Genomic DNA, 19306 nt, shown 5'->3' with positions numbered 1-19306 from the left:
ATCACGGGAGTTTGATTCTGAGCAGGGGAAGTTCCAGTCTTGGAGTGACAGACGAAATCCTAGCAAAAACCTGAGTCCCTTCTTCTGATCACCTAATCATCTCAGCATTGTCACCGGGTGGATGACCTTGGAGTAGTCCCACATTTCCAGTTCCGTAAACTAGAGTGAAGTCCCCTAGCTCACATAATTTTTATGTTAAGTGAAACATTCTCTAAGTTGAGGAAGCACTTGCAAACGACATGGTATACGTATGTATATGTTAATGTTGCTATTACTATTATGACTGTTATGTAAGTGGTCAGGGCAAGATCAACGCCCAGAGGGCAAAGGTAGCCTCCAGAGAGGTAGCCTCTCCAGAGAATGGGCCCTCTAGGATGAAGATCAATACAAAGCAAGTTTAAAGAATTTTAGCCAGTAATCTTTGCTCGGAGTGAGAGGTGGAATTTTTCTTAATCAAAGTTAAAATGTTCTTGAAGTCTTCAGGCTTGAAACTCCGGGGAAGATAATTAGGCTCTCTGGGCAAGATCCGGAATGCAACGCCGTGTGGGGCCTCACTGCCGCCGGTTGGGCACCAGGGGGTGCCCGTCGGATCCACTTGGAGTCTGGCTGGGTTTGGGGCAGCCCCTCGCGGTGCGCCCCACCACCTCTGGCCAGAATCCTGGAGCTGGTGCTGGAGGTGCCCAGGGTTCATGCCTTTCGGGGACGCAGTCTCTAGTGCCCTCTCCGCGTCCCCCTCCTCCTCCTCTCCAGCGACAGCCCGGGCCCGGAAGGCCTGGGAAAGTGAGCGCCTGTGGTGGGAACGCTGGCCGCCCCGACGGCGCGGTCCGACCCCAGTGTGCAAGGGGAGGCAGCTGTTCTCCCAGGCGGCCTTGGGGGGCAGCAGAGGGGACGGCGACAGGTGCGGGAGCCCCTCCCGGAGTGGAAGTGAAAAGGCGGGCTTCGGGGTCTGTTCCCAGGCTGGAAGCCACCCCCGCCCCCCAACCAAATCCCCGGGAGAGGCCGGGCCGGCGCCGGGTCTGGAGGAGGAAGCGGCCGGAGACACTGCAATTTCACGCGGCCTCTGGGGCTCGGGTTCCTCGGCAGGGTGCATGAGTTATGGGGTTTCGAGGCGGTTCCGGGGAAACTGAGGTGGCCTGAGCGGGCGGCAAAAACACCCTCCCCCTCAAAAACACACTCGGAGAGAAACATTCACATTCAGACGGAAAATCCCCCAAGTGACCCAACCGGCTAGGGGAGTTGAGTGATTTGGTTAGTGGGCGAGGCCAACTTGCAGGGGGTCGGGCTTTGGAGCGGTCTCCCCACCCCCATTACCTTTCTCCTTTGGAAGCATTTGGGGGCGTTTGGAATCTTGGCCTCCCCTTACTTCAGCTCCCGGAGAAAAATTAGGGCGAGACCCGTCCTGGATCTGCGCGGCCAAGTTGCCGGGCACTGGGGCGTGGGGCGCGCTCGGGGCGGGCCGCCGAGGCTCCAGCAATCGCTACTCCAGCCTCGCGCCCGAGGGGGCGCGGCCGAGATTCACCCCCTCCCCCTGCGCTCCCTTGCAGACTACACCCCTCCCCTGCCATCCCGCCCCAAACTCCGGCTCCGGCTCCGGTTGCAGTTTGCAACCTCCTCTGCCGCCGCTACCAAGTCTCCGGCGGCTCAGGTGGCTCCGCTTAGATGTCCTAGTCCAGGGCCGCCCCCCGGCCGGATTGGGCTGGGCTCCCCTCACTCTCCGCTGGAGTCATGAGAGCGAACGGGGCTCTGCAGGTGCTGGGCTTCCTCCTCAGCCTGGCCCGGGGCTCCGAGGTGGGCAACTCGCAGGCAGGTAAGCGGTGAGGGAGCACCGGCAGGCTCGGAACCTGGGATTCCGAGCCAAATTCGCGGGGTGCCGGAGGCCAGGGGCAGGAGCTCGGGCTGTGCGAGGCTGGGGGTGCGGAGCCCCGCGCGCTGGGGCCCCCTGGGCGGAGACCGTCAGGATCAGGTTCTCGGCGTGGTCCGGGCGGGGACGGGATTCCCGGACCACTACCTTGCCCCGGCCACCTCCCCCCTGCCGTGTCGCGGACCCTCTGATTTGTCTCTCCGGATAGGGCTGATGCTGAAACAGTTCACACTTCTGAGGGGCCCTGCAGGGAGGGGAGCTGGGACCTCCATTCTGTAAACGTGAGGGGATGATTGGAGGTGGAGATCTTGGAAAGAGCGGGGCAGGGAAGGGGGTTGGTTCTCGGTTTGCTCCCAACCTCCTGCCCCCAGGGGCTCAAAAACCTCCAGTTTTGTTGTTTTGCCGGCAGGGCGGAGCTGTGGAAGGGGGGGGGTTGTTGTTGTCTACTGTTGGAAAACAAGAGAGGCACCTCCTCTTCCGTGAGTGGGCCTGCCCTGTGGAGAGCTGAGATTAACCCAAGGGCCAAGTCCAGGTGACAGCAGGGTGAGAGGCCCCGCAGAGGCTGACTGGCCTCTTTCTCTCAAAATAATAAAGTTAACTGGTCCCCGACTTGACCAAACTTTTCTTGTCAAGACCCAGATCAATTCAACTAATACTTATTGAGCATCTACTATGTACAAAGCACTGAGCCAAGAGCTATAGGGTCAAGGACTTCCAGATGCTATTTCTCTCTGTCTTTTCTCTCCCCAACCTGAGGGCCAACAGGGCACCTGTCCTGTCTTCTGAGCCCCCTGTCCTTGGGGGGGGCTCCTTCTTAGGCCCAGAGTCCCCCCACCCCCGTTCTGTTTATTGTCTGGCTGTCTCTGGCAGTCTAGACAAGAGTCAGATTGCTCCGCTGTTCCTCCTCCCACTCCCATGCCAGCTGAGCCCACCTCTTTGGGGTGTCTCTGGGACCATGGACACCTGAGGGGTGCTGGGGCTGCTGGCATTGGAGGAACCCTGTTGATTTCCTCCCCTCCCCACAGATCTCAGCTTGGGGTTTGGCACAGTCAGGGCCCCTTCCCCAGGGTGGGAGTGGGAGAAACACCTGTGCTTCCCTCACAGTTGCTGGGCCTAAATTTAGACCCTGGGATCTTGAGATGTGAACACTCCCAGCTGGTGGAGGGCGGGGGTCTGGGGATTGGAGTGGGAGAGACTGAGTAAAGTGACTGTATCACTGTCCCATCCAGACCCCTGGAATCTTCAGCTGGGAACCCAGGAGTCCCAGATCCTGGCCACCTTCCCTGAGGGAGACAGGAGGCAGGCATGGTTGGGTCTCTTTACCCTTTATCTGGATCCTGCAGCCTCTGGGCATCCGGCCCTGTCTCAGTCCTTCTATAGCCCCTTTGTCCTGGCTGTGATGGGGGGTGGGGGACTTTGGAGAGGAGGCCTCTGGTTAAGGAGGGGCTGGAGATTCTTGCTGGGACCCACCCCAGTGCTCTTTACCAAGGGGGGGGGTCTGTGCCACTCGCCCTCCCTGTGCCCCTAATCCCTGCGTAGAGCAGGGACTTTCTAACTCCCCTACCCCTCCTTTCCTCCCCAGGCTGCCTGGTTCCTCCTCAGAGGTGTTGTTCATACTCTCTTCCCACCCAGCCCTTTGCTCCTATTTGTGTAATATGGACTTTACCCTCAGGGTGGCAGGGAACTGGGATCTCGAACACTGTAGCCTCCCAAGCACAGACACAAAGTTTGCACAAACACATATGCGCAGGTGGAATGGATGGGGCCACCTGAAATACTTCCAAATAAGGAAACCCAAGGACAGAACCAGTGTAGATTTCTGGGCCAGTAGGAGAGCTGTGTACGTGTACGAGTACATGTGTGTGTGTGTGTGTGTGTGTGTGTACACGCACACACCCCACTTCCCTGTGCAGAAATCGTGGCTCCTCCCTTATCAGGGGAGAAGGGTTGGCGTCTTGACTTGGAAGAGGGGGTGTCCTGCCAGGAAGGGGATTGGGGTGGCGCTGTTCCAGCAACGACTAACCTCCTAGTCATTTCGTTTTCAACCCAAGGACCCTAGAGTTCCCAGGCTCCTCTGGGAGCTCCCGGCCTGTTTACCCCTCTGCTGGGTCTAGCTCACCCCTTTCCCTTCATGGGGTGTGATAGGGAATGGGAGCCCTTCAAAGGTCAGGTGGTCAGACTAGGGGTGCATCTAGGAGGAGGGGTTGGGGCCTCACCAATCTCCCTCCATTCACTCCTGCCTCCCACTAGGCTGCCACTGCCTCAGGGAAGGGTGGCTGGGACAGGTGGTATCTACCCCCACTCCCCGCAGTCTTTCACTGAGCCAGAGGAGAGACATGGGGTAGGGCTTCAGGGTCCAACATTTCCCATAGCCCCTATGTCCTCCATACTTACAAAGTAAAGTGAGCCCCCAAGACTGACATGCCTCACGTACCTCGAGTCTAGGCTCTCCCTAATGTGAGTGAGAGTGCCATGTTGGAAGGATTCTTTTTTTCTTTTTTTTTTTTTAATCTATTTATTTTTGGCTGTGTTGGGTCTTTGTTTTCTGGGCAAGGGATTTCTCTAGTTGCGGCAAGTGGGGGCCACTCTTCATCGCAGTGCGTGGGCCTCTCTCTATCGCGGCCTCTCTTGTTGCGGAGCACAAGCTCCAGACGCGCAGGCTCAGTAGTTGTGGCTCACGGGCCCAGTTGCTCCACGACATGTGGGATCTTCCCAGACCGGGGCTCGAACCCGTGTCCCCTGCATTGGCAGGCAGATTCTCAACCACTGCGCCACCAGGCAAGCCCTGGAAGGCTTCTTAATGAATCTCCTCTGACAATGAAATTGGGTAGAAGGCTTAGAATGGAGAGAGTAGGCTGCTGTTTCCATCCGGCTTCTCTGTATTTGCTGAAAAATACTCTAGGGCTGGAAAGTGTGATGCTGAGGGAGCTGGAGTGGGCTGGGATGGGGAACAGAGTGAGAGGAAAGCCAAAGTTGATGAAGGGGGTGCGAGGTGGGCAGTCAGCTCCCTATCTTCCAGCTTTATAGACAGAGCTCACACTGAGCCCCCCACGCCACCACCAGAGGCCCCCTGCCAGTGAGGTCACTCGTCTGAGCCCAAGGCTTGAGGGGAGAGAGGGGGGCTGCGGCTGAGGACAGGGTGTCTGGGGACAGGGTGGGGCAGCCCCCTCCTCCTAAATAGAATCGCCTCATTGTGGGCCGTACCGTGGCCCCAGGCACTGCCCCCGCCCTCTGCCCCCATCCCACCCTCAGTAGACACAATAGGGGCTGTGTGCTGCCCCAAAGAGATATTTATTCCAGGACCTAGAGAGGCAGGATGGGGGTAGAGAAGTGCCCTGGTTGGAGCGGGGGAAGGGAAGAGGAGGGTAACCAAGCTGCGGTCCTTTTCTAACTTCTTTCTAGGGAGGGGAAAACAACCCCACATCCTCCTTGATTAACTCGTTAGCACCTAAAGTAGTACCCAGTAGAGGCACAGAGGAGGCCCAGGTGGGAAAAGGAAATCTTTTCACCTTCCTGTTCAGGGGGCCAGTGAAGGGATTCTGGGAAAAGAGGAAGTTTAGGCTCTCAGTCCGGCCTTGGCATCTGCCTCTAGGGCGGAGGGTTGGAGGCAGCTGCCTCTGATCGTGCTAAATGTTACTGGAAGAGGGCAACCAAGGGGTGGTCTTGGGGGACGGGGCTGAAAACTTGTGTCCAGGCCTCTGCCATTCTTACCTCCACTTGGAACAGTGTGCCCTGGGACTCTGAATGGGCTGAGTGTGACCGGCGATGCCGAGAACCAGTACCAGACACTGTACAAGCTCTACGAGAGGTGTGAGGTGGTGATGGGGAACCTGGAGATCGTGCTCACAGGACACAATGCTGACCTCTCCTTCCTGCAGGTTAGAGTGCCGACCTCCTTCCTCGACCTCTTCCCCCTTGTCCTCCCTACAGAAGCCTCTTTCCTGTCCTCAGGGCTGGAGTTGAGCATTCCTAAGACTCCATGGTTCCTAAGATCCAAGCCAGTGTGTTTATGGGGCAGTGATTGGAATCTGGGGCCCGTGGACTGGTCGCTGTAGCTGGGGATGCACAGGGGCTGGCCCTGAGAAGGGGGCAGGGGCAGGGTGGGGTTCTGCACCAGGGACCAAGAGTTACCTGAGGAGGTGAGGAAGGGATAAGCAAGGACCTTCCTGGCCTGAGGAGCCCTGAGAAGGAAAGGCTAGGAGCCTAGAATTCCTTGGTCATTTCTGCAGCTTGTCTTCACTTGCAGAAGTCGTGTGGCGCCTGCTACTCCCTACTCCAAAACAGGACTTGGAAAAAATTAGAGGAGCTAGAGCTTCCTCAGTGCCTTAGGGAGGGAAAGCGGATTGAGACTTCTTGCCCCGCTCTCCCTCTCACCCACACGATCTGCTCCATCACAGTGGATCCGAGAAGTGACCGGCTACGTCCTTGTGGCCATGAATGAGTTCTCTACGCTGCCACTGCCCAACCTCCGAGTGGTGCGGGGGACCCAGGTCTACGATGGGAAGTTTGCCATCTTTGTCATGTTGAACTACAACACCAACTCCAGCCATGCTCTGCGCCAGCTCCGCTTTACTCAGCTCACTGGTCAGTTCCTGGTGATTCCTTCCAGGCCTGCCCCTCAGCCAACCTGCTGACAGGTGCCTCTTTGATGATGACCCAAGACTACTCCCTCTGAGTACGCCCGTTCAAGGTGCCCACCACCTTGACCACCACGGTCTAAAGGTCCACTCCTCCTTAAATGATAGAGGGCCCTAACAGGGAGCTGAGGCATCTGTCCCCGGGGAGGGTCCTTATGTCCTGGTGGGGCTGGAGTTGGAGCTGAGGCTGTTATACATTCTTCTAGCTTCCGAGCACAGTGTCCCTTGATGTCCCTCCTTCCCTGGGAATGGGAATCCTCCCTCCCGCCCTCACAAGTCGCCCCAAGCTGGAGGACTAGAGGGGTTAAATACCACCTGGCCACCTTCTAATTCTGCCTGTCCCAGTCAGTTGAAAAACACACAGGTGGGGCACGCGGGGGTGGGGAGGTGTGGATTTGAGTCAGGGATCTACTCTCCTTCTTTCCCTTCCCCTCCCCCACTCGCTAAACCGGATCTGGACAGGTGTCTGAGGAGGCAAGGCTTTCTTTCGGCCGCTCCTCCTCTTACAAGGCGCCTCCTCTGCAGTTTGGATTTAATTGGACACATCCGTCTGCCCACGTCCTCTGCTCCTGACTCGAGTGGCCTTTCAGACTGGTGGGGAGGCAGGGAGAAGGAGGACTTCCCCGACTAGCCCTTGACCCTGGCACTTCTCTTCCCTACCTCAGAGATTCTGTCAGGGGGCGTTTACATTGAGAAGAATGATAAACTTTGTCACATGGACACAGTTGACTGGAGGGACATCGTGCGGGACCGAGACGCCGAGATAGTGGTGAAGGACAATGGCAGGACCTGTGAGTGTCCATGATCAAAACCGCCCCCTTGCCCCCACCCAACCACAGCGACTCCTTTCCCCTCATCAATATGTCCCTAATGTGGGCCCAGCTGCCACTGAACAAACCTCAGGCTCTAACCCAAGGAGCCTGCCAGGAGGGAGGAGGTCAGTCCCCTAGAACCCGAACCGCAGAAGCAGCGTGGGAAGGAAAGGGGCTAAAGAGCTCTGTGCTCTGAGTGGGAAGCCAGGTCTCTGGACTGCACATCCATTTCTCTTTCCACTCCAACATCGTTCCTTCTTGGAACCTACCTAGCCCTGACCGCAGTCTGCCGCTCCCTGTCCACTCACGCACACATATTCCTACTGGGTTCAGTTTGCCAAGAAGAACCAAATTCCTGGGTTGGGACTGGGCTGAGTGAGGCATGTGCCCCAGGCCCTCCCCTCCTTGCCCTGTGGGTGGTGTGGAGGCGCGGCTCCACCCCTTGCTGACAGGTTCACTTGAGCCCAGCCCAGCTCCTCTGGGGCAAGGAGGGATGCTGCCCTGGCTCTCCGCTTCCCGGGACTGGGTGCCTGTGTGCTGACATCATACCCTGTTGATTTAAGCAAGCCTTTTTGACAGCCGCTTGTGCTACTTTCCCTCCCAACCAGGTCCCCCCTGTCATGAGGTCTGCAAGGGGCGATGCTGGGGTCCTGGACCAGAAGACTGCCAGACACGTGGGTTTACTTCATTTTAAAGACTTCAAACTCACATACACTTTCATATCCTTGCCCACCCCAGCCTGTGTCAACCAGGGGTAGCGATGAGCCTATAAGGCAAGAGGGTGAGAGATAGCCTCAGAATACAGTCCTGTAAGCCCTGACAGCTGTGCTTTCTTTCCGTCCGTAGTGACCAAGACCATCTGTGCCCCTCAGTGTAACGGTCACTGCTTTGGGCCGAACCCCAACCAGTGCTGCCACGACGAGTGTGCAGGGGGCTGCTCGGGCCCTCAGGACACAGACTGCTTTGTACGTACTGTTACCACCGCTTGCCTGTTCTGAAATGGGATGTGGGCTTTGGGGAGGAAGTAGGGGTCCATATGTAACATGAGTCTTATGAGCCTTCTGTGTTCCTAGGCCTGCCGGCTCTTCAATGACAGTGGAGCCTGTGTACGCCAGTGTCCACAGCCTCTTGTCTACAACAAGCTAACTTTCCAGCTGGAACCCAATCCCCACACCAAGTATCAGTACGGAGGAGTTTGTGTAGCCAGCTGTCCCCGTAAGTGTCTGAAGGGAAGGAACAATGGTAGTGCAACCAGGATTTAGATGAAATTTTAGGAGGCAAAATGGATCAAGTTGGGTGGTTAATAGAGGATATAGAGGGCAATTGGTTGTGATCATCTAGTCACCCCTAATGAATGACCCCTATGTCCCGTTCCCGCATCTATCTCCCCATGACTTCCAGCAATTGCTTCTAGTTCTGCTCTTTGGATCCAAAGAGCAAAGGGCCTTTCTAATCCATGAGACAGCACTTAAGGAACCTCGGGTGGTCGATTGGAGCAAATGCAGTGCAGAGCAGGAGGAAGGAGGTTGTTGGTAGTTGGCAGTGTTCCTCCCTCACCTCTAATGGTGCCCTCCTCCCTCCTAGATAACTTTGTGGTGGATCAAACGTCTTGTGTCAGGGCTTGTCCTCCTGACAAAATGGAAGTAGATAAAAATGGACTCAAGATATGTGAACCTTGTGGGGGTCTGTGCCCCAAAGGTGAGTAAGAGATGGTAAGGAGTTGGTGAAGAGATACCCTTTCCCCTGAGACTACTCAGACTCCACCCCCCACACCCCCTCCCCAGTGAGGCTCTTCTGTGTTTACAGCTTGTGAGGGGACGGGCTCTGGGAGCCGCTTCCAGACTGTGGACTCGAGCAACATTGATGGATTTGTGAACTGCACCAAGATCCTGGGCAACCTGGACTTTCTTATCACCGGCCTTAATGGGTTAGAGATTCTGCTTTCATCCCGATCCCCCACCCCATTCACCCGCTCACGGTTCATTGCATTGGTTCAAGCCTTTGTATGTGGAGCTGATCAGGAATCTAGATCATAAAATCTTAGAGGTCACAAAGGACCTGACAGTGCTTAACTCCCCAGGCAGGGCTTGAATCCCCTCAGATACCCCTAAGCAATCGAGCCAGCCGAGTGGCAAGGGACAGGGACACTGTGTCCTCCTTCTTAAAGGTTTCTAAATGTTCATACTTAAATTAGATGAAAATCTGTCTCATGACTTCCAGCTGTTTCCCCTAGTTCTGCTTCTTGGTTTGGAGCCACAAAGAGCAAAGGGACATTCTAATCCATAGGACAGCATTTACAGTGAGTGAGTAAGTGAGTGAGTGTGTGTGTGCGTGTGTGTGTGTGAGTGTGTGAAACGTTAGGGCCACCTGTCTACTTTGGACAAAATTTTAAATCTAAAGTTGCAAAAATTGTATAAAGATTTCCCATACACTCTTTATTCAGATCCCCCAAATGTTACCAATGTACCACATGTTTATCATTTCTGTCTCTATACACCACACACACTATATATACATGCTCTTGTTTTTCTGAACCACTTGAAGGTAAATTTCCAGACGTGGTGTCCCCTCACCCGTTACATTTCAGTGTGTATTCCTTGAAAACAAGAACATTTTCTTACAAAACCATAGTACAATTGTTTAAATCGGGAAATTAGCATTGATACAAAGTGTTATCTAATCTACAGACCTTAATCAGATTTCGCTAATAGTCTTGCTCACAGTCCTGGATCACACATTTACATTTGGTGTCTCTTCAGTCTCCTTTAATCTGCCACAGTTCATGACCTTGACATTGCCGATGAGTACAGGTCAGGTAATTGGTAGTATGTTCCTCAGTTGGGGTTTATCTAATGTTGCCTCACACTTAGATTCAAGTTAGGCATTTTTGATAGGAATACTACATATGTATTCTCAGTGCATAGATAAAGGAGGCACATGATGTTGATTTGTTCCATCATTGGTGATGATACCTCTGGTCACTTGGTTAAAGTGGCGTCTACCAGCTTTTCTACTGTAAAGTTACTGTTTTCCCTTTGCAATTAATAAGTATCTTGTGGGGAGATATTTGCCTGAAGCAGTTTTTATGAGAATTGCCAAATGATGATTTTCTAACTCCATTATTCCTCCTGTATTTATTTGTTGGCATTCTCGTGTTAGGGAGAGCCTTCCCTTCCTGTTTATTTACTTACTTGTTTGTGTGTTTAATCTGTTTGGATACTTGTTTTAGTCAACATTTCAGAGTCTCTTACAATCATTATTCCAGTTGTCCTTGGTCTGCTCATTGTGGGGCCCCTTCATGATGGCTCCTGTGTTCTTTGGGCTTATACCCCTCATGCTTTGAGCATTTCCTTACTTTTTTGCACAGGATGCTGTAGGCTCATGTTATATTTCTCCTGCCTCAGCCATTTCTCCAAAGAGTCCTGTTTCCTTTTAGTGGAGAACGCTATTTGGAAACTAAGTCCTGAGGCTATGCATGTTCACTGCTACTTGGTTATGCCTCTACCTTGTTGACTGGTTTTTACTGTTCTCCTCAGAGACCCCTGGCACAAGATTCCTGCTCTGGACCCTGAGAAGCTCAATGTCTTCCAGACAGTGCGGGAGATCACAGGTGAATGGGAGGAGAGCCTGCCCTTACTGAGTATACCACTTGAGAAAATCATGTGCCAGGCATCAGGGGAGGGACCAGGCAAACCTGAGAAAGGAAGGGGAGGGGCTGCCCACTCATATGCCCCTCTCCAACCCCTCAGGTTACCTGAACATCCAGTCCTGGCCTCCCCACATGCACAACTTCAGTGTCTTTTCCAACCTGACAACCATTGGGGGCCGAAGCCTCTACAAGTGAGTAAGGGGTGTGGAGGTCATCGCACCTCCGGGCAAAGAACCCAGTTTCTCAGGCATCCTTGAGTGAAATACAAGGCATGGTCTCATACAGCGGGAGTTTGATGGGGCAAAGGCTAAAGGAGGGGGTAGTCCCTCTCAGTGGGTTGATTAGCCCAGAGCAAATTTGTTGAATGGAAATGAACCCACTGCGTGCTCAGTTTTTCCTCTGTAGTCTCCCCTCTCATCCAGTCTCCTTGTTCTCAGCCGGGGCTTCTCACTGTTGATCATGAAGAACTTGAATGTAACATCTCTGGGCCTCCGATCCTTGAAAGAAATTAGTGCTGGGCGTATCTACATAAGTGCCAATCGACAGCTTTGCTACCACCATTCTTTGAACTGGACCAGGCTGCTTCGGGGGCCTTCGGAAGAGAGACTGGACATCAAGCATAATCGGCCCCGCAGAGACTGCGGTGAGGGAAAGGGCCCATGGACGGGGCGGTGGAATCAGGCAGGAGACGGGTATGAGGGCTGCTCTGCCCTGCAAGTGGGAGTACGGATGGGGGACAGAGCCAAGGAGAGGGGACATTAGGCTGGAAGCAGTAATGAGCAAGAGTTCAGGAAAAGCCTTGTTAGGAGACCTCAGACTCCTCCTAACCCGCCCCTTCCTTTCCAGTGGCAGAAGGCAAAGTGTGTGACCCACTGTGCTCCTCTGGGGGATGCTGGGGCCCAGGCCCCAGTCAGTGCCTATCTTGTCGAAACTACAGCCGAGGAGGAGTCTGTGTGACCCACTGCAACTTTCTGAATGGGTACAGTGAGGGGGGAGAGTCAAGAAGGGGATGGGGGATGTGCCCGAGGGATGGGGCTGTTCAGGTGTCACCTGAAAGGCTTTAGACAACCTTCTGTATATGTCTTGGTGGGAATTAGGTAGGAGGCCCTGTGGTTGGGGGAACAGAGCATAAAGGTCAGGCCTTGGAAGTGACCCACCTCCCTTTACCCCCGGCCCCCCACTGCAGGGAGCCTCGTGAGTTTGCCCATGAAGCTGAATGCTTTTCCTGCCACCCGGAATGCCAACCCATGGAGGGCACTACCACGTGCAATGGCTCGGTACAGTAGCAGCACCAGGATCTCTAAGGGAGAGAGGGCGGGGCAACACTGGAGTGTCTAGGGAATGATATGGCCACATTTCAAGGCCATAGCGAGGCACAGGGAGGCCAGATAATGCTAGGGTCTGTGAATGGAGGGTCCTAAATGGCTGGGCTAGATCTTGTTGGGAAGTATGGAATTGATGTTGGAATACCATACTTCCTGACCTTCTCTCTTCCACCCAGGGCTCTGATGCTTGTGCCCAGTGTGCCCATTTTCGAGATGGGCCCCACTGTGTGAGCAGCTGCCCCTTTGGAGTCCTCGGTGCCAAGGGCCCCATCTATAAGTACCCAGATGCTCAGAATGAATGTCGGCCCTGTCATGAGAACTGCACCCAGGGGTCAGTGATGGGATGATAAAAGGGTGTTGGCGGAGGGGTAAGAGTACAGAGCTAGAGGGAAAGAAGATGGTGAGGGGAGCAGAAAGAAAAAAGGAACTATGACTTAAGAACCACTCCCAGCTGTGTAGTGAAGGATTGGAGAAAGGGAAACTCAGTAACAGCACAAAATGATGCTACAATTTGGGGAACCTGGAATAAGCTCAGCTCAGGGGAGTTTCATTCAAGAGAGGGACTCAGGGAGGATTGGTGAGCCAGAGATGGGAGCCATGTCTTGGGATATGCTTTGGGCTTCAGGATGGGATGCCATGGTAGGGTCTGAAACAATGTACGTTGAGACTGTTGGAATTGAGCTTCCTGTGGAAGTCTACCAAGCTCCCATTTAAGGAGGTGACTTTCTTCTCCAGGTGTAAGGGACCAGAGCTACAAGACTGTTTAGGCCAAACACTGGCACTGATCAGGTATGGTGGGCTTGGAGATTTAGGGAGCTGGGAATATTTGGGGAAGGGCCGTTACCTCCTGGGAATATTAAGTCTCTATTCATTCTGGCCTTCTATATACAGGCTATTATCACTGGACTTGGGGACATAAGAATCCAGGCTTCTGGTCTTCCCTTCCTAAGATTAACTTGCAGTAGTCTTGGGTTGGAGGTTGAGGTTAACCCCTTCATTGCTCAAGGATATATGTAGATGTGAATGTTAACTTCTTGCCCCAGATCTGCGCTATACCTTTAGTACAGGTGTAAATGACATTTGTAAGGGAAGTGTAGACACAGGATAATTCTGGGTTTCTCTGTCCCACAGCAAAACCCATCTGGCAATGGCTTTAACAGTGGTGGTAGGATTGGCAGTGATTTTCCTGATCCTGGGCAGCACTTTTCTCTATTGGCGTGGGCGCCGGATTCAGAATAAGAGGGCTATGAGGCGCTACTTGGAACGGGGTGAGGTGAGTGCCTATCTTACCCTTGAAACATACCCTATACCATCACCCTTTTAAGATCCTCTTCCTTCCCCAGAGCTTTGATCCCTTTCTTCAAGGAGGTAGTATGGTCCATTAGAAAGGACTCTGGCCAGAGAAATGGGAGACATGAATTCTAGTCCTGATTTTTCCATTAATTTGCCGTATGACTTTGAAGAAGTTAGCTTCCTTCTCTGTGCCTCAGTTTATGCATGTATACAGAGGAAATAATAACATTCATCCTTACAAGATGGCTGTAAGGGTGAAAGGGGATGATGTATGTGAAAGTGCTTTGAAAAACAGAGAGAATTGTATAAAAGTACTCAAGGTGATAGTATTACCAACTCTCTCCATCAAAGGGAAAACCTGACCGTCTTGATTTCTGGTCTCATGAACACAAACGACTTCCTCAATCCTCAGGTCTTTTATTCCCCCATATGCCTGCAATGCTTTCCAAGACTAGAGACATTCCTCCTCCTGCTCCCACCGCTTTGGGCTTTGCTGCTCTTGGCATCCACCTCTGGGGAGGGGGTTGGAGAGGGACATGGGAGTGGGCTTTCCTGAGTACCTCCTTTCCATCTGTTCCAGAGCGTAGAGCCTCTGGATCCCAGTGAGAAGGCTAACAAAGTCTCGGCCAGAATCTTCAAAGAAACAGAGCTGAAGAAGCTTAAAGTGCTGGGCTCGGGCGTCTTCGGAACTGTGCACAAAGTGAGTGGCCCACAGGAAGTCTGGGGAGGTGGGAAAAGGATCTAGGGCAAAGGAGGGAAAGATTCAGAGACAGGACTAGCCTGGGGAGAATGACCTTAGGCTGACTCCTGTCCAAAATTTCCCAGGGAGTGTGGATTCCTGAGGGTGAATCGATCAAGATTCCAGTCTGCATTAAAGTCATTGAGGACAAGAGTGGACGGCAAAGTTTTCAAGCTGTGACGGACGTAAGTGAAGGCAAGGTGTTCTGTGTGCCACTAGGAGAGGGTTGATATTAGATACGATTATGTAGAAGCACGGTCTTGTGTTAGCAGATACTGTGTTAGCCATGTTGATGTCTTCGAATATTGGGGGAGCCCTGGTCTGGTTTTATGTGACCCTGTTTGTTCCCAGGATGACCTTTCTTGTGTCTCTTAGCATATGCTGGCCATTGGCAGCCTCGACCATGCCCACATTGTACGGCTGCTGGGACTGTGCCCAGGGTCATCTCTGCAGCTCATCACTCAGTACCTGCCTCTGGGCTCCCTGCTGGATCATGTGAGACAACACCGTGGGGCACTGGGGCCACAGCTGCTGCTCAACTGGGGAGTACAAATTGCCAAGGTGAGTGAGAGGAGACTGGAGGAGTTCTAAGATGAAACTGCCTGCGGGCCCACAGGGAGGGGACCAGGAGGTTCAAGTGTTGAGAGGTGCCTTAGGGTTTGAGGTGATTCTGAAGCTCAAGGACCAATTTCCCCAACCTTGAGAATACTTCCTTCCCTATAGGGAATGTACTACCTTGAGGAACATGGTATGGTGCACAGGAACCTGGCTGCCCGAAATGTGCTACTGAAGTCACCCAGTCAAGTTCAGGTGGCAGATTTTGGGGTTGCTGACTTGCTGCCCCCTGATGATAAGCAGCTACTGCACAGTGAGGCCAAGGTAAAGTGACACAAAGGCTGGGTAAGGAGGCAGGGGTGGAGTGAAACATGGGGATGGGAAGCACTCTGTGGTCTCTTTGAGAGGCCAGCAGATGCTGCAGGGTTAGTCCAAGGAGAAGAACCTGGAGATGCCAGAAATAAAAGTTTAGAGAGCAACAAAGAAAAGAACGATGGAGAACATGGGTTTAGAAATGCTAAGAAAATGTGTGGAAATCAGCTGGTGACACCTTTGTCTTTAATCCCCCAGACTCCAATTAAGTGGATGGCCCTCGAGAGTATCCACTTTGGGAAATACACACACCAGAGTGACGTCTGGAGCTATGGTCAGTCCATCTGGATGCCCACCATACCATCACTGGCCCAAATTCCAAAGATGCCTTTTGAGACCCTTTCTTAGAATCTCTAAGCCCTTCACATCCTGGGTCAGATCAAGTTCTGCCTTCCCTTCATCTGCATGCCCATGTCTACTATTTTGCCATCAATTAGTCATGTCTTCCTATACCAGGAGTGACAGTTTGGGAGCTGATGACCTTTGGGGCAGAGCCCTATGCAGGGCTGCGACTGGCTGAAGTACCAGATCTGCTGGAGAAGGGGGAGCGGTTGGCACAGCCCCAGATCTGTACCATTGATGTCTACATGGTCATGGTCAAGTGTAAGTTACCTGCTGATCTCCGCCTTTTTTTTTTTTTTACTCCATTATTGCTTCATTGGACTGAAAACCTAAAAGGCATAGATAAACAATGCTCAGTGATGAAAAGTGAATACCCAGAACAGCAGTGCATGCCCCAAATGGTCTCCACCCAATAAACATTAAGCACTCTCCACATTATTGATGCCGATGGCATCTACGTGGATGTCAGGCTCCCCACACAAAGATGAGGGAACAAAGCGTCAGCCATTTTCTAAGTAGCTTCCCTCCCTACTCCACTCCCCTCTTATCGCACTCCTTCCTACATCTTACCCCCAGGTTGGATGATTGATGAGAACATTCGCCCAACCTTTAAAGAACTAGCCAATGAGTTCACCAGGATGGCCCGAGACCCACCACGGTACCTGGTCATAAAGGTGAGTGGAGATTGGGAGGTGCCAAGGAGATCTAGAGAAAAGGGAACTTGGCTGGAACCAATCAACCACCTGCCCTCACAGAGAGAGAGTGGGCCTGGAATTCCGCCTGGGGCAGAGCCCCCTGCTCTGACAAACAAGGAACTGGAGGAAGTAGAGCTGGAGCCAGAACTAGACCTAGACCTGGAGTTGGAGGCAGAGGAGGAGAACTTGGCAACCACACTAGGCTCTGCCCTTAGCCTGCCACTTGGAACACTTACTCGGCCACGTGGGGTAAGATTTTCCAGTTTCCCAAGACTTTCTGCACCCTAAGCCCTCTGTACACCTGTGCCCTCACGAATCCCACAGATGTCCATATTAACTATTCAAAGGCCGCTGTGGTGAGTAGATTTCTCTCTTAATCTAAACTTCTTCCTCACTTTTTTCATCCTAGAGCCAGAGCCTTGTAAGTCCATCATCGGGATATATGCCTATGAACCAGGGGAATCTTGGGGAGGCTGCCCAGGTAAGGTCTGTCTCTTTAAGAGGATGCCAAGAGGCTGGGTGGCAGAGTCTTAGGATTGATAGGGGTAGTGTGGGAGACTTTAAAAACCTCTGAGGTTTAATCAGTATCCTACAAAACAGAAGGCACTGAACGACCCAAGCTCCTTCTAAAACAAATTTCTCTTCTTCCCTCATTTCTGTGTAAATCTCCACTATTATTTTCCCCCTCAGAAGTCTGCAGTTCGTGGGTGTAGTGAACGGTGCCACCGTCCAGCCTCTCTGCACCCAGTGCCACGGGGACGCCTGGCATCAGAGTCATCGGAGGGCCATGTGACAGGCTCCGAGGCTGAGCTCCAGGAGAAGGTATCCATGTGTAGAAGCCGGAGCCGGAGCCCACGGCCACGAGGAGACAGTGCCTACCATTCCCAGCGCCATAGCCTGCTTACTCCTGTCACCCCACAGTCCCCACCAGGGTTAGAGGAAGAGGATGTCAATGGTTATGTCATGCCAGATGCACACCTCAAAGGTGCCTGACTTTCTGTAGCGCTTTCCTCAAATCTTTCTCTAATCCTCCTTCCACAGGCTCCTCTTAATCCTTCCGTCTTCTCTGATCATATCCCTCCCTATTCATTTTTTCCTAAGACTCCCCCACTCCTCACTGCCTATTACAGTGAAGTAATACCACATACCTAGCCTCTCTTCTCAACCCTCAGGTACCTCCTCCCGGGAAGGCACCCTTTCTTCAGTGGGTCTCAGTTCTGTCCTGGGTACTGAAGAAGAAGATGATGACGAGGAGTATGAATACATGAACCGGAGGAGAAAGTGCAGTCCATCTCGTCCCCCTAGGCCAAGTTCCCTTGAGGAGCTGGGTTATGAGTACATGGATGTGGGGTCAGACCTCAGTGCTTCCCTGGGCAGCACACAGAGTTGCCCGCTCAACCCCGTGCCCACCATGCCCAACGCCAGCACAACTCCGGATGAAGATTATGAATATATGAATCGGCGACGTGGTGGAGGAGGTCCTGGGGGGGATTATGCAGCCATGGAGGCCTGCCCAGCAGCTGAGCAAGGGTATGAAGAAATGAGAGCTTTCCAGGGGCCTGTACACCATGGCCCCCAGGTCCATTATGCCCGCCTCAAAACTCTACGTAGTTTAGAAGCCACTGACTCTGCTTTTGATAACCCCGATTACTGGCATAGCCGGCTTTTCCCCAAGGCTAATGCCCAGAGAACATAACCTCTGCTCACTGAGGTATTCAGGGAGCATTTGATGGCAGCTAGTGCCTCTGGAGGGTACCCCTCTTCTCCTTAGTCCCTCTCCCTCACAGATCTCAGCCCCATTTCCCTAGTCCAAGACAATTCCAATCAACCTTTGGAGGCCTTAAACACTTGGACACAAAATTCTTGTGGTATTAGCCAGCTTTGCACTTTTTCTCTTTCCCAAACCCAGGAAAGGAGATGGTTTTCCCTATTTTATGTGCTTTCCCAAATCCATTCCTCAACTTCCTTGGGGGAACTCCCTGGCGATATGAAGGATTACTCCCCATGTCCCTTTCTCTTAGACTCTGTCTTGTTGAGACTAGGCTTTAAAGTGTGCCTTTGTTTCCCATCAGACTTTGAAGGAAGAGGAAAGTGGGGAACCTGGCAGGGGAAAGCAAAATTTTGGCTTGTGACCCTTAACCCCCTAGAAAAAATGAGAAGCTTAAAATCTTGTGAAGAGGTTGGGAGTAGATATTAATGATTACTATTAACTGAGCATTTACCATGTGCCGAGCATCATGCTAGACTTTACCAACATTCTCTAACTTAATCGTTGACACCAATTCTGTATGCTAGGTATTATCCCATTTTACAAATAAGGAAACTGAGCCTTAAAGAGATTAAGTAAATCAAGTAGCAGGTCCGGATTCAAGATCTTCCAATGCATGTGCTCTTACTGTAAAGTATCAAGGAAAACTGATATAAGTCAGAGCCCTTGAAGGGGCATTGTCTTGTTTTTGCACTGAATCAAGTCTAACTCCAGCAACTACAGCCTTCTCCTACACCCAGACTTCTTATCTCAGGAGGTGGGAGTAGGGGGTGGTCAGAAGGAAAAATATAAACCATAACCTACATGTGCTGTATATGATCTCCACCCAAGGGACGGATTCACAGTGGTCCCAAGAGCCACTTTTAGGAGCTATTCTCATCCAGTAGTGGGAAGCTTCCAGTTGGCATAGAAAGAGGACCCAGCTTCAGACTTCCGTCCCCATGGATGGGAAACTGGGGGTATCTGTTGTTAGCCCTGAAGTTTTTTTGTTTTGTTTTTATACGTCTGAATAAAAATGCCAACGTTTTGCAGCTTCCTGTATGTCAAATAAAAACCTTTAGTGTGTGAGGTAGACCGCCCCTTTTCTCTGTCCCTCAGCAGTGGATAGCTACCACTGTATGCTTCTTTCTCTGTCTCCTGATAGGCCTACTCGGCCCCATGTAGCTTTCTCCAGCCCTACTTTTCCTTATTCCCTTAAGACCAGCATAGGGCACAGTCCTTTTCATTTAAGGGTTTTACTAGGAATCTCTACAGGGCA

General features: G+C 52.4%; 1 protein-coding gene across 3 annotated transcripts; it reads left to right on the top strand.

The window, feature by feature from the left end:
* The first annotated feature begins 1639 nt into the window (after positions 1–1639).
* On the top strand, positions 1640–19079 carry ERBB3 (erb-b2 receptor tyrosine kinase 3). 3 transcript variants are annotated; one of them, XM_081248001.1, is made up of 28 exons: positions 1640–1807; positions 5588–5739; positions 6259–6445; positions 7164–7289; positions 7919–7984; positions 8157–8275; positions 8384–8525; positions 8895–9008; positions 9117–9237; positions 10847–10920; positions 11060–11150; positions 11397–11602; positions 11806–11938; positions 12146–12236; positions 12461–12615; positions 13020–13073; positions 13416–13557; positions 14158–14277; positions 14403–14501; positions 14692–14877; positions 15040–15195; positions 15442–15517; positions 15700–15846; positions 16162–16259; positions 16341–16529; positions 16690–16761; positions 16971–17265; positions 17453–19079. In XM_081248001.1, the coding sequence occupies exons 1-28, from the start codon at positions 1726–1728 to the stop codon at positions 17974–17976; spliced, it is 4017 nt and encodes a 1338-aa protein (XP_081104127.1). In that variant the 5' UTR covers positions 1640–1725; the 3' UTR covers positions 17977–19079. The 3 variants fall into 3 exon arrangements, with proteins under 3 accessions (XP_081104127.1, XP_081104129.1, XP_081104128.1); XM_081248003.1 differs by having other exon boundaries at positions 16971–17102; positions 17453–17658; XM_081248002.1 differs by lacking the exon at positions 13020–13073.
* Positions 19080–19306: the final 227 nt, after the last annotated feature.

The sequence above is a fragment of the Mesoplodon bidens genome (assembly GCF_964165515.1).
Source record: "Mesoplodon bidens genome assembly, chromosome: 11".
Lineage (NCBI taxonomy): Eukaryota > Metazoa > Chordata > Mammalia > Artiodactyla > Ziphiidae > Mesoplodon > Mesoplodon bidens.
Note: the sequence above shows the minus strand (reverse complement) of the source record. Positions and strands in the feature narration are given on the sequence as shown.

Coding starts and splice junctions, on each gene's coding strand:
- ERBB3 (XM_081248001.1), top strand. CDS start 1,726: ATGAGAGCGAACGGGGCTCTGCAGGTGCTGGGCTTCCTCCTCAGCCTG. Junction 5,740..6,258: donor CTGACCTCTCCTTCCTGCAG/GTTAGAGTGCCG, acceptor GCTCCATCACAG/TGGATCCGAGAAGTGACCGG. Junction 14,502..14,691: donor GTTTTCAAGCTGTGACGGAC/GTAAGTGAAGGC, acceptor TGTGTCTCTTAG/CATATGCTGGCCATTGGCAG.